We start from the raw sequence: 14,470 nt of genomic DNA, 5'->3' as shown, positions 1-14,470 counted from the left end.
CATTCATTGCAGTAATGTCAGTGGCTGCAGAGAATCAGTGTGAGAAGTTTTGTTACAAGCTCGAGCTTTCTTGCAGATCACGTCGCTCTGTCATTGTGGGCACAGCGACTTTGCGACTAGATCTGTATGAAAGTTCAACCTGCTGCTATAACTCTTCACCCTGATCCTCCACGGCCGCCATTACAGTAACAAATCCTGCAGATAGGGAGATAAACAGCATTGTGACCCTTCACAGCCTCCGTACAGCAAATAGCAGAAGAATCCCCCTGGGTCCGGCCACATCCCAATCTATTACAGCTACTGTTACTGCTGTGGGCTTAGTAAAAAGGTAAGCAACCAGCAGTGCTACCCTACAGTAGGCACCTAGTATAGGATGTTTTTCAACACCCTGAGGATGACATTTGCTAAAACCTCGGAGGACATTACAGGATATAAATCTCAGGTTATTTGTTAATCCGGGTATACAGGCAGGCAGGAACTATTAGGAGTTGATCCAGGGAACAGTCTGATTGCCATTAGGGAGTCGGGAAGGAATCTTCCCCCAAAGGAGCTAATTGTCTCCTGCCTCTTGGCGTTTTTTGCCTTCCTCTGGATCAACACAGGAGGATAGACAGGCTGGACTAGACGGACATTGTCTTCATTCGGCCTTACGTACTATGTCATCCACAGAGCTTGTATTGCAAATGTTGTGGATTTTCCATGTGGAAATTACATAAACAAACCCACAGTATTTACCGCCCATGTGAACGTACTTTACCCCTTAGGTCTCCCTCACACAGGCATTTGGCAAAGCGCCGCAATTTACTATGGTTTTCATTGAGGAGCTGCGCTAAACGCCGAAAAATAGAACAGACTCCGCTCGAGTGCCTGTCCTCAGAGGCTCCGTTGAAAACAATGGGAGCGTCATACTGCGGCACTGAAAACACCGCACGAATCTAAGAAAAGCACCTGTGTGAGGGAGGCCTTCATGGCCAAGCCTGTTTGCGCCTTAGTGACGGAGCCAAATTTTGGAATCTGATGTGTCACTTCAACATAGAATAACTTACACGTCCAAGTGATTCTGATATTGTTTTTCTGCCACATACCGTGTTTCTCCGAAAAAAAGACCTGCCCCGATAATAAGCCCTACCCTTTGGTAGTCTTCCGAGTCACCCTTATGTCATTTGTTGAATGGCTGTAATTGGCTCATCAAGCGCCGGCTGTGATTGGCTGGGGCTGCGGTCTTCAGCCAATCACAGCAATCTTTTGCTGGAAGCGGAGTATTCAAGCCCCGTTACCAGGAAGAGAATGCTATCTCAGCGCTGAGGACGACATGGAAGACTGTTGGAGTGCCTGGAGAGCAGTGAGAGCCTGTGACGGCGCCTGCGAGGTGAGCATTAAGACACCCTCCGAAAATAAGTCACTCTGCCTCTTTTGGGCAAAAATTAATATAAGACAGTGTCTTATTTTCCAGAAAACACCATATTGTACTTTAGGTGGTAAAAATAGACTGATAAAATGTGTATATTTATTAAAAGTGCTAAAATTTTCAACTGCAATATCTGAAATATGTGCAAACATACTGTACAAATTTTTGATAAGATATATATTTCCATCTGTTTACTTTATTCTGGATGCACCTTTAAAAAACTTTAGCAATATTTAACCATTTAGGAAACGTACAAATTTAACATCATCTATCGACATTTTGTTTTCCTACACCAAGCCAAGATTGCAAAGGCTCATAGTTGTCAGAATGATAGATACCCCCACAAATGACCCCATTTAATAAAAGCTACACATCTTAGTGTATTCACTGAGGGGGTCAGGAGTATTTTGACACCACAGTTTCTTTTCAGGAGTTAATGCAAATTAGAGGAGAAAAAGTTAAATTTAATATTTTTGTAAATATTTGTTCCTGATTTTTGTTCCATAGCGCACATGAAAATGAGGATTTTCAGCCCAAAATGGATACCCCTGTGCTCTGAAACATACCCATTGTGGCCCTAATCTTCTATCTGTATGCACAATAGGGCCCAAACCAAAAGGAACAGCCGGTGGCTTTCAGAACAGACATTTTGCTTGAAGGCGTTTTAGGCCCCATTGCCCACTGATAGAGCCCTTGAGCGGCCAAAACGATGGAGAACCCCCACAAATAACCCCATTTTGAAAACTAGACCCCTTAATGAATTCATGTAGGGCTGTACTGTATTTTGACCCCACAGTTTTTGAATGAATCTCAGCAAAGCAGAAAGGAAAAAAAATTATGATTTTAATTTTTTTTAACAATTGTGTCATTTTAAAGACATTTTTTTGTACAGCGCACATAGGAATGAAGACTTTGACCCCTGTTTTCCCGTGTTGTAGCCCCAATCTGTTTACTGGACACATGGCTAGGCCTGTAATGGAGGGAACACCCTTTAGCTTTCAGAGCACAACTGAATAAATTCCAGGCCCCACTGTTCACTTGTAGAGTCATCAAGATGCCAGACAATACAGCGCCGCCCACAAGTGACCCCATTTTGAAATCTAGACCCCTTAAGCCCATTTATCCAGTGTACTCAGCATTTGGACACAATTATTATAAAACATGTGAAAAATAAATGGGTTTTTTTTTGCTTTTTAAATGTTACTTTCACGACAGCTTTCTGTGTTTCAAGCCGGGAAAACTGCCGAGATGCACCACAAATTTTATAGCACTAGTTCTTCGGTGTTCAACAATACCCCCATTGTAGTCCCAATCTACTTACAGGACAAATGACTAAGCCTATAATGGAGGGAACACCCATTGGATTTCAGGGCACAACTGAATAAATTGCAGACCCCAATGCCCACTTGTGCGGAAAAAAAAATGACTTCCTAAAAGTAATCTCCGCCCACCCTTATCAGGGTTCCTTAAATCCCAAGATGAAAATGTAAACCTGTGTGGTGCGTTTCAAAACGGGTAATTACAAAGGCCGGGTTGGGATGGCCAAATGGGGCAATAAAACCAGCTTTCCCTCATCCTCCCATGCTTGCTGCAAACCTGACACTTTTTTTTTTTGACTGTGTAAAAAGTGGCGCTCTGAACTTTCGCACCTACGACTTGTAAGCTTGCTAAAGTGCGGTGGTCTCACACAAAAGGCGCTCAACAAGCTGCTCTTGGAATTGCAGGAAGGCGAGCGCTCCTGGGGCTTCTTGTAAATTACGTATTACAGATAGCGGTCTGAATAATGCCGGGCTCACACGGACATATATGGAATCCGATTCCGGAGGACTGCAGCGGATCCCAGCTGTGAGCCCGGCCGTGGTCCTGCGTACGGCCGCGTAATGTACTGTGCCGGTACCTGCAGCCCGTATACAATGTAGTTGCGTATGGGCTGCAAGTATATCTACAACCATGGAGCACAATGGGCTCTATGTTGCGGATATCCGCTGTAAAATAGAACCTGCTGCGTTCGGTTTTCTGAGAGTGGATTACCTGATTCCGACCCGCTAATGTGAGCGGAATTGTGTAATCCAATGCATTGGATTGATCCGCATATTACCACAGAACAAGGACACAAGGAATCTGAAATTCCCATCTGGTTGTGTGAAACTGGCCTAAGATAGATCAACACCATTTGATAATCATGATAATGTGACCGGGGACCACTCAACGAGGCCACCGGTCACTGATCCAGGTTCTTGGCTACCTTCGGTAGCCGGGAGCAAGGAGCTTTTAAATTTCCCAGGCTTCTGTGCATGTGTCCGTCATTTTGCCGGCATGCACAGAAGCTGGGGAAGAACCGGAGAGGATGATCGCGTCGGGGTTCAAATGCGCAGGCCTCCGGTAAGAAGTTTCATCTCCCCTCACTGATCGCATCAGTCAGGGGATATTAAACTTCAACTTTTTTTTCTTCAACTTTTACGTGATCACCATTATCCATCAGATAACGGCGATCACATGACTGGGGGTCGTGGTATCAATGCTAGCCAGGAGCAGAGAGATTTAAATGTCCTCCCTCTCCGGCCTTCTGCATAGGCGCCCGACATTTTACCAAATCTCTGCGGGACATCGCAGAGGCCAGAGGAGTAGTTTCAGCTCCCATCATGGATCCGATCCATGAAGGGAGATAAAACATCAACTTCATTTAACTTTAAAACTTTTATGCGATCCCAGTTATCCATCAGGTAATGGCGATCGCATGACTAGGGAGTGGGGGCACACACCTTGGCCCCCAGTGACACCTCCGGCAGCCGATAGCAAGAGGGTGTCACACACACACAGACCCCGGGGCTTTAGTCTAGAGGGTCAGCGTGTTGTTACAGCCTTGTAGATTAAGGCCCAGACACCTAAGACGTGAAAACACGTATGAGTGGTCACTCATAAGTTATGGGTGCCTGCACACGGACGAACCCCCATCAGTCGAATATTGATGACCTATCCTGAGGAATCTTGTAGCACGATTTTTCTATTTATTTAACAAGACCATTTCCAGCAGTCTAAGCGCGTGTTCTGTTGCAGTTCAATCTTCTAAAAACTCATCCTAAATATGTAAATCCAACAAATACACTGAACCTGCCCAAAATACACAGATCCTCATTCTTTTGTGCAGTTAGTTTGGCAAAGAGGCTTTGTGGTTTGCACATCTCCCTTATAAACTAGGTCTGTTCACAGGACCCCCCTCCCCATGAGTGTGAGCTGAAGCAATTGTTGCTCATGAATCTACCCCAACTAACTTTGAAGCTGTGGGATGTTTAACAATGTGCTAAAGTGAAGAATTACATATTTGTAAGTAGTCAGTTTACCAATCTTAATTGTTTCTACCAACGTCACCTTAGATACTACACAAGATACTTACTAGACATTAGGCGCTATGTAATGGATCTTAGAGCAGTTCTTGTCAGCGACCACCATCCCTTCTGTGGCTCTGGTGTCAGCGCCGAGTACAATCCCATCCTATGGGGGAAACAGAAGACTTCAGAAGAACCAATAACGATCATAACGCTCAGAAAAAGGAAAATCTCATCAAAGCTGAATGAGCAGATCTCATTACAATTAGGGTATATGCACAGGGGCGAGTTAAAAGTTTCACTCAAGATTCTTGGGTGCAACTCGCATCCCGCCCATGTGCTGACGAAAAATTTGACAAGAATAGGACATGCTTTTTTTTTTTTTTTAAATCGGACTATTGGTTTAAGTAAAAAAAAAAAAAAGCCTGTGTACATACATCCATTCAAATAAATGGGCACTATTACCATTCAATTTTCGGACGGATATCATATCTCTGTGCACATACCCTTCAAGACGTTTTGCCACCATCCACAGTATGGGGAATAAATGTCTGATCACAGGGGGTCTGACTGTTAAGCTCCATTTACATGCAAAGGTGATCGCTCAAAATTAGTCAGCAACTGACAGTTTTGAGCGATCATTTTGCATAGGTACTACTGGGCTAATCAGCCCTTTAGTAGCTAACTAGCTTCATTTGCATGTAATTAGAGAACAGCGGGTGGTCTGTTCTCTAAATACACCTGCTTTGCTCTGCGGCACGCTGCCAGCTGCATACAATACTATCAGCACTGCCCACAGAGAACACCGCATGCCGTTCCTGTTATCAGGGATGAAGGATTTTATGACTCGAAGTCAGCGATGAACGAAGAGTGCACGATGGGCGCGCATTTACACACAACAGCTATCGCTCAAAAGCCGTCGATTGGATGAATTTTGAGCGATAATCGTTGCGTGTAAATGGGGCTTTAGGACCCCTCAGCATATCCTGAGAACAGCCCCCCCAAGTGGCCCTGTGAATGGAGCGGCGATGTGCATACTCAATCTCCACTCTATTCTCTTTTATTGGATGAAGGGAGATCAATGCTCTCAGCAATCTGCGTCCAACCCACAGAAGTGAATGGAGTGGTGGTCACACATGTGCACTGCTGCCCTATTCACAGGGGTAACCTGGGTGCAGTTTTAGAGATTGTTGATTGTCTCAGTAGTTGGACCTCAAGCAGACAGTTCAATAAATATCTTTGGCGGTAAAACCCTATTTTTGGTCACCACATGACCAACGTTATGAAAACTGATCAAAGTGTCATATGTACCGTGAAATTGTGTCAATACAAACTGTAGGCTGTTCGGCAAAAACAAGGCCTCACACAAATCGGCAGAAAGATAAAAATTATTTAAGGTGGTCAGAGGATGGTGACAGAACAATTTTTCTTAAAAGATTTTTTTTTTTTTAACCCCTGCAGTCTTTTCATTTTTTTTTCCTCCCTACTTTCAAAAAAGTCGTAGCTAGAGATGAGCGAACGTACTCGTTTCGAGTAATTACTCGATCGAGCACCGCGATTTTTGAGTACTTCCGTACTCGGGTGAAAAGATTCGGGGGGCGCCGGGGCGGAGCGGGGGGTAGCAGCGGGGAACAGGGGGGAGCCCTCTCTCTCTCCCTCCCACTGCAACCCCCCACTCACCCATGGCGCCCCCCGAATCTTTTCGCCTGAGTTAGGAAGTACTTGAAAATCGCGGCGCTCGGGCGAAAAAGGGGCGTGGCCGAGTAGGTTCGCTCATCTCTAGTCGTAGCCCTTTTATGTTTGCGGTAACATAACTACATGAGGGCTTGCTTTTTGTGGAATGAGCTGCATTTTTTATGGTACCAATTAACGTGCTGAAAAACTATGAAAACTTTCTAAGTGGGGAGAGATTGCGTCATTTTGGGAGGTTTTCACTTGACGGTCTTCACAGTACAATAAAGCCGGCAGGTTATCTTTATTCCGTGGGTCAGTACGATTATGTTGATACCAAATTTTTTTTATGTGACACAACATAACGGAAAGCAAAATCTTTTATTTTCGAAGGTATTTTGCTTTTTCCTCTCTTTTGACCCCCCATAACTTTATCTCTTATTGATCGGGTCGTGTTTTTTTGCACAGTGGCCTGTAGATTTTATTAATACCACTCTGACTTTTTAATCGTTTTTTATTCAATCTTTCTTTGGGTACAGGGTGATCAAAAAAGTGCAACTCTACATTGCGCATAATTATTTTCCATCAGCGTTCGCTATGCAGGATTAATAATGCGATATTTTAATGATTTGGACTTCAATGGAAGTGGCATGACCTTTTTTTTATTTTTTGGAGACAATTGGGAGCACTTGTTTTTTTCCAAACTTTTTTTTTTTTTTTAAATAAAAAACAAGCTTCTTTTAACATTTATCACAGTATCAAAGGGAGTCAATCAAGATGTGCAATAGCCTTGTTAGGCAATTGAATCGGGCAGCACATGAACACAAGCCCGTTTGCTGTGTGACTTACTCAGCAGCACATTAGCATGCACTGGCATGTTCTACTTATCATCTAGGAATCTGAGAGGAATCACACATGCAGTGAGTTTTTTCACGTGCAACATCGGCCTGGGTGCAAAACCTCAACCTGCATGTAATGGGGCTGTGTGAGGTCTGATGATTAGTGCAGACAGCACATAGCCCAAGATACTCTACAGTGTGCGGAAGGACTGATCTGACCAGAATTCATGTGCCGGATCCGGGTCACCCTGGCAAATATCCAGTGATCTCTGTCAGGAAACTCTACCTGCAGGAGGTTTTCCTTCAGTAACTCCATGAAAACTTTGAGAAATGCGAGGACATATTTAAAGCCTTACCTTAAACACCACTCCTGCAATTGTGGTCCCAGTTTTGCGAGCAGCAGGAAGTTTGTGTCCCTTCTGTACAAATTCATTCTCCAGCAGAGTATTTCTATGGTTTAATGAACAAAGAGATGTGAGGAACATTTCAACTGAAAAAAAAATAAAATAATATATATATACACACACACACACACGTAATAAGTCTAGCCAATATGTCTACAGGACCAACAGCTAGCGGACCGCTTCACCCCACTAACATAGGACCGACAGATAGCGGACGGCTTCCCCCACTAACATAGGGCCGACAGATAGCGGACCGCTTCCCCCCACTAACATAGGGCCGACAGATAGCGGACGGCTTCCCCCCACTAACATAGGGCCTACAGATAGCGGACCGCTTCCCCCCACTAACATAGGGCCGACAGATAGCGGACCACTGCACCCCACTGACATAGGGCCGACAGATAGCGGACCGCTTCCCCCCACTAACATAGGGCCGACAGATAGCGGACCACTGCACCCCACTGACATAGGGCCGACAGATAGCGGACCGCTTCCCCCCACTAACATAGGACCGACAGATAGCGGACCGCTGCACCCCACTAACATAGGACCGACAGATAGCGGACCGCTTCCCCCCACTAACATAGGGCCTACAGATAGCGGACCGCTTCCCCCCACTAACATAGGGCCGACAGATAGCGGACCGCTTCCCCCCACTGACATAGGGCCGACAGATAGCGGACCACTGCACCCCACTGACATAGGACCGACAGATAGCGGACCACTGCACCCCACTGACATAGGACCGACAGATAGCGGACCACTGCTCCCCACTGACATAGGACCGACAGATAGCGGACCACTGCACCCCACTGACATAGGGCCTACAGATAGCGGACCGCTTCCCCCCACTAACATAGGGCCGACAGATAGCGGACCGCTTCCCCCCACTGACATAGGGCCGACAGATAGCGGACCGCTTCCCCCCACTGACATAGGGCCGACAGATAGCGGACCTCTTCCCCCCACTGACATAGGGCCGACAGATAGCGGACCGCTTCCCCCCACTAACATAGGACCGACAGATGGCGGACCGCTTCCCCCCACTAACATAGGACCGACAGATGGCGGACCGCTTCCCCCCACTAACATAGGACCGACAGATGGCGGACCGCTTCCCCCCACTAACATAGGACCGACAGATGGCGGACCGCTTCCCCCCACTAACATAGGACCGACAGATGGCGGACCGCTTCCCCCCACTAACATAGGACCGACAGATGGCGGACCGCTTCTCCCCACTAACATAGGACCGACAGATGGCGGACCGCTTCCCCCCACTAACATAGGGCCGACAGATAGCGGACCGCTTCCCCCCACTAACATAGGGCCGACAGATAGCGGACCGCTTCCCCCCACTAACATAGGGCCGACAGATAGCGGACCGCTTCCCCCCACTAACATAGGGCCGACAGATAGCGGACCGCTTCCCCCCACTAACATAGGGCCGACAGATAGCGGACCGCTTCCCCCCACTAACATAGGGCCGACAGATAGCGGACCGCTTCCCCCCACTAACATAGGACCGACAGATAGCGGACCGCTTCCCCCCACTGACATAGGGCCGACAGATAGCGGACCGCTTCCCCCCACTGACATAGGGCCGACAGATAGCGGACCTCTTCCCCCCACTGACATAGGACCGACAGATGGCGGACCGCTTCCCCCCACTAACATAGGACCGACAGATGGCGGACCGCTTCCCCCCACTAACATAGGACCGACAGATGGCGGACCGCTTCCCCCCACTAACATATGACCGACAGATGGCGGACCGCTTCCCCCCACTAACATAGGACCGACAGATGGCGGACCGCTTCCCCCCACTAACATAGGACCGACAGATGGCGGACCGCTTCCCCCCACTAACATAGGACCGACAGATGGCGGACCGCTTCCCCCCACTAACATAGGGCCGGCAGATGGCGGACCGCTTCCCCCCACTAACATAGGGCCGACAGATGGCGGACCGCTTCCCCCCACTAACATAGGGCCGACAGATAGCGGACCGCTTCCCCCCACTAACATAGGACCGACAGATGGCGGACCGCTTCCCCCCACTAACATAGGACCGACAGATGGCGGACCGCTTCCCCCCACTAACATAGGACCGACAGATGGCGGACCGCTTCCCCCCACTAACATAGGACCGACAGATGGCGGACCGCTTCCCCCCACTAACATAGGACCGACAGATGGCGGACCGCTTCCCCCCACTAACATAGGGCCGACAGATGGCGGACCGCTTCCCCCCACTAACATAGGGCCGACAGATGGCGGACCGCTTCCCCCCACTAACATAGGGCCGACAGATAGCGGACCGCTTCCCCCCACTAACATAGGACCGACAGATGGCGGACCGCTTCCCCCCACTAACATAGGGCCAACAGATGGCGGACCGCTTCCCCCCACTAACATAGGACCGACAGATAGCGGACCGCTTCCCCCCACTAACATAGGACCGACAGATAGCGGACCGCTTCCCCCCACTAACATAGGACCGACAGATAGCGGACCACTGCACCCCACTGACATAGGGCCTACAGATAGCGGACCGCTTCCCCCCACTAACATAGGGCCAACAGATGGCGGACCGCTTCCCCCCACTAACATAGGGCCAACAGATGGCGGACCGCTTCCCCCCACTAACATAGGGCCGACAGATGGCGGACCGCTTCCCCCCACTAACATAGGACCGACAGATAGCGGACCGCTTCCCCCCACTAACATAGGGCCGACAGACAGCGGACCGCTTCCCCCCACTAACATAGGACCGACAGATGGCGGACCGCTTCCCCCCACTAACATAGGACCGACAGACAGCGGACCGCTTCCCCCCACTAACATAGGGCCGGCAGATAGCGGACCGCTTCCCCCCACTAACATAGGGCCGGCAGATGGCGGACCGCTTCCCCCCACTAACATAGGGCCGACAGATGGCGGACCGCTTCCCCCCACTAACATAGGACCGACAGATAGCAGACCGCTTCCCCCCACTAACATAGGACCCACAGATAGCGGACCGCTTCCCCCCACTAACATAGGGCCGGCAGATAGCGGACCGCTTCCCCCCACTAACATAGGGCCGGCAGATGGCGGACCGCTTCCCCCCACTAACATAGGACCGACAGATAGCAGACCGCTTCCCCCCACTAACATAGGACCGACAGATAGCGGACCGCTTCCCCCCACTAACATAGGGCCGACAGATAGCGGACCTCTTCCCCCCACTAACATAGGGCCGACAGATAGCGGACCGCTTCACCCCACTAACATAGGGCCGACAGATGGCGGACCGCTGCACCCCACTGACATAGGACTGACAGATAGCGGACCCGCTGCACCCCGCCAACAGTCAGTCCCAGAGGCAGTTATTTGCATACATAACCATCACTCCATACTAAAGGGGGACTCAAGCCCCTTGTTTTAGTGATCAGTCGGACCGCTAGCGATTGTACTTTATCATTTATATTGTGGACAGATGATAAATGTGGGCCAATCCCTCTGACCCCTTCATGCCCCGGGATTTATAATTGAGCGTCAACAATGCTTTTTCCTTAAAAATCATTGCAGCGTCCTGCGTTTTTCCCGCGCGATCAACAAAAGGAGGCTTCATGGGGAAACATGGGCCAGGAGAGGAAGGAACCCAGAAAGAGAAGGCCGGCAGCAACTTCCAGATGTCACATCGCAGGAGAAAGCATTGCAGATAGGAATGAAACCACTGAAAAGAATGAGTTTCATTATTCTGCATTTTCTCGCCTGTGTGAATGCAGCCTTAAAGGGGCTTTCTAGGGAAATACTATTGATGACCTATCCTCAGGATAGGTCATCGATAGTTGACCGGCTGGTGTCCCACACGATTAGCTGAGCGGGTGCCTGCTGTCAGCACTGCAAATACACAGAGGTTGCAGCGGACGTCTCTGCGCCGACCTCCTTGTAGTGGCCGGCGCTTGTAACTGCAGGCACGGCTCATTAAAATCAATGGGAGTCATGTCCGCAGTTCCAAGCGCTGGACACTATACGGAAGCTTCCACTCCGACCTCTGTGTATTTGCGGCACTGACAGCATGCGCCCACTCAGCTGATTGGTCAGGGTCCTGAGTGACGGATCCCAGCCGATCAATAGTATTTCCCTAGAAACCCCCGTTAAAAGTGAGGCCCCCCCCTAGGGCTGCCGTGTATCTCTGCCGATTAAGACAGGCCTGTGGCGGTCTTACCAGAATGACAGCAGAAATACTATATACTGCAACAGTGAAGTATTGCAGCATACGGTATAAGCGATCAAACGATTGTAAAGGATATACCTGCACCTATACAAGTCTGACCACAAGAACACATTTTCCCCGCATGGTGTCAACCAAAAAAAGAAAAAAAAAAAAACTGCGAGAATTGCACTTTTTATGGTCAAGGAAAAAAAATATACTTCCAAGCAATCAAGTTAGGCCGGACCGACGCGACCGTATCGTAAAACGCTGCGTAAATGTTGGGAGCGAAGCCGTGGATTACACTGGCAGCCCCGACCGCTAGTGACTACGTAGGGCTCTGCAGAACTGACAGCGGGCCGGAGGATCAGCTGATGGGCGGGATCACAAGTGGCGGATCCCCCGCCGATCAACTATTGCCGACCTGACCCGAGGATCTCAGGTGAAATGCGCTTACGCCGCGCGAACGAGCACGAAGTCTGAATGGGAGATGAATGGGGGGTTTTTTGGCGCATACAAAATCGCGCCAGAACGGGCGAAGAATGCAGGAAGAATAGAGCATTTCGGTTGCGTTTTATGCCCGTGTAGAGGAGTCCGGAGACTGCATTTGTTATCAGTCTTTCACAAAATCTATGGCGCCCCCAGGTGGTCGTGCTGTGCAACTACCGCTTTGGCCACCTCGGGCAGACTGGCGCCGTCGGTTATGAGGTATCATCACTCCCGACCGGAGCTCCTCGCGGGTCCCTGATTCACCCCGTGCAGCCTGCCAGCTATCTATCCCGGCCTCTGCCGGTTACTCCTCGAGCCGTTCCTCCCCGGAGCCCTCACACCGGCCGGGCACAGCCCCGTGTTCTCACCTCCTACAGTTTCCGAAGTCAAAGCCGCCGGCAGGAGCAGCGCGCACAGTCACGGCTGCCATCTTTCCCAAGAGCGAGACAACTTCCGGTGCCGGGAGAAGAATTCTGATCACTTCCGCTTCTATTGTCCGTCCTTACCGGTCTCAATAAAGTTCATACAAATGCAAAGTCACCGACGCCGCTACTAATAAAGACTTCAACTCCCATAAATCATTGCACCTCGCTGTAGGTTCATAAGATCAGGTAGGAATCATGGGAATTGTAGTCCAGCCGCCGTTATACAGCAAATAACGCATCAAGTTGCTAGGGAAATACATATATAATACAGCGTTTAATAAATGATGCCGGAGGCGGCTCTCACTTGTATTCAAACTCTGCTGTATAATTTTTTTTGTTCCCAGAGGTTTTTATACCAAATTCATCCAATGCAATTTTCTTTTTTGGATAAGCCCAGTCTCACACGACCGGATTTCGGAATCCGCGATAGTCACCCGTGCGGATGTTCTGTCGTATTCCGCACCCATTGAAAAATTGGAACATTCGCCTATCCACTCAGATGATAAAATAGAGATTGGGATTTCCGCTTGTTCTATTTTAGTGTGGACTCCGCACAGACAACTTCTATTTAACACTGCGGATTGGCCGCGAGTACCCGCATTATTGCATAGCGACAACACAGGAAAAACAAATACATATTTTTATAAATCTGTGCTGCGCATGACCGACGGCAGAGTTCGCGGTCATCCGCAGTACAGGAAAAAAAAGTACGTGGGCTCACCCGCCAGGGTCACAGCCGGATTGCGCATACGGAATCCGGATCACCCGTGTGAGACCCGCCTACAAGTTATAATTGTTCGACTCTGCCCTAGCTGCTTTTCACATTTTGTGGGAGATTTTTTTTCTAAACATTAAAAGGGGTTACAAATGTTTTATAGTTTTGTCACCCCCCCCCCCCTCCACCCATGCCCAAAACTATAGAAAAGTAATATACTCACTGTGGCGCCAGACCACCGCCATGGCATTTGACAGGTGATGTCACCGGGTCCTCTGGCCTGGTGGCGTCCTGTAAATCTGGCACGTGGGCTTCTAACCCTAGGAGGTTTATAGGACGTCACTGGTGACATCCCTGTTGGGTCTTCTGTTGGCTGCAGTGGCCACACGGCTAAACAAACAATGGGGTCTGTCTAGCATATACTGGATCTGGCACATTCAATTTGTTCTGTTGTTTATCTCCTAGGATGGAGAATGGTTTTAACCCAGCCTAACTACTTGAACTATTACCGTGTTTCCACAGAAATAAGACCTACCCCTAAAATAAGCCCTACCCTGATTTCTGGAGTGGGGGTCTTGAAATATAAGCTTTACCCCCGAAAATAAGCTCTAGCGACACTACAGGAACATAAAAGAGCAATACTTACCTTGCAGGCGCTGTCCTGGTGCCCACAGTTTCGGCATACTTCCGTGCAGTTCTCAGTCGCCGACAGAACATTATTTGTAAACCCCGCCACCAGTAAGCGATTGCTCTGATTGGTTCTTGAGCGCCGTGGCTCAGCCAATCACTGCGGCGCTCGATGAACCAATCACAGCCATCGCAGTCGGCTGTGAATGTCAGTGTTCATTATTGACAGTAACAGGCCGTACTGTCAGTGATGAACTGACAATATCAGATAATGCACTGTATTACAGAAGTAATGCAATGCAGTATCTAGGTAATCAAATAAACGCGTCTTCAAGTGCCCTTATGGGACAATCAAAAAATGTGGG

At 49.0% G+C, this 14,470-nt stretch overlaps 1 protein-coding gene across 1 annotated transcript in view; it reads right to left on the bottom strand.

The window, feature by feature from the left end:
- Nucleotides 1–12,817, bottom strand: part of PSMB7 (proteasome 20S subunit beta 7) — a 65,144-nt gene extending 52,327 nt beyond the window's left edge. The window contains exons 1-3 of the mRNA XM_066580801.1: nucleotides 12,707–12,817; nucleotides 7,601–7,694; nucleotides 4,803–4,900 (exon numbers count right to left, since the gene is read on the bottom strand). Coding sequence (XP_066436898.1) covers nucleotides 4,803–4,900; nucleotides 7,601–7,694; nucleotides 12,707–12,768 — 254 coding nt within the window. The 5' untranslated portion in view covers nucleotides 12,769–12,817. The remainder of the gene's footprint in view (nucleotides 1–4,802; nucleotides 4,901–7,600; nucleotides 7,695–12,706) is intronic.
- Between the last annotated feature and the right edge of the window lie 1,653 nt (nucleotides 12,818–14,470).

The sequence above is a fragment of the Eleutherodactylus coqui genome, chromosome 10 (assembly GCF_035609145.1).
Source record: "Eleutherodactylus coqui strain aEleCoq1 chromosome 10, aEleCoq1.hap1, whole genome shotgun sequence".
NCBI classification, from domain to species: Eukaryota; Metazoa; Chordata; class Amphibia; order Anura; family Eleutherodactylidae; genus Eleutherodactylus; species Eleutherodactylus coqui.
This window is presented reverse-complemented; position numbering and strand designations above follow the sequence as displayed.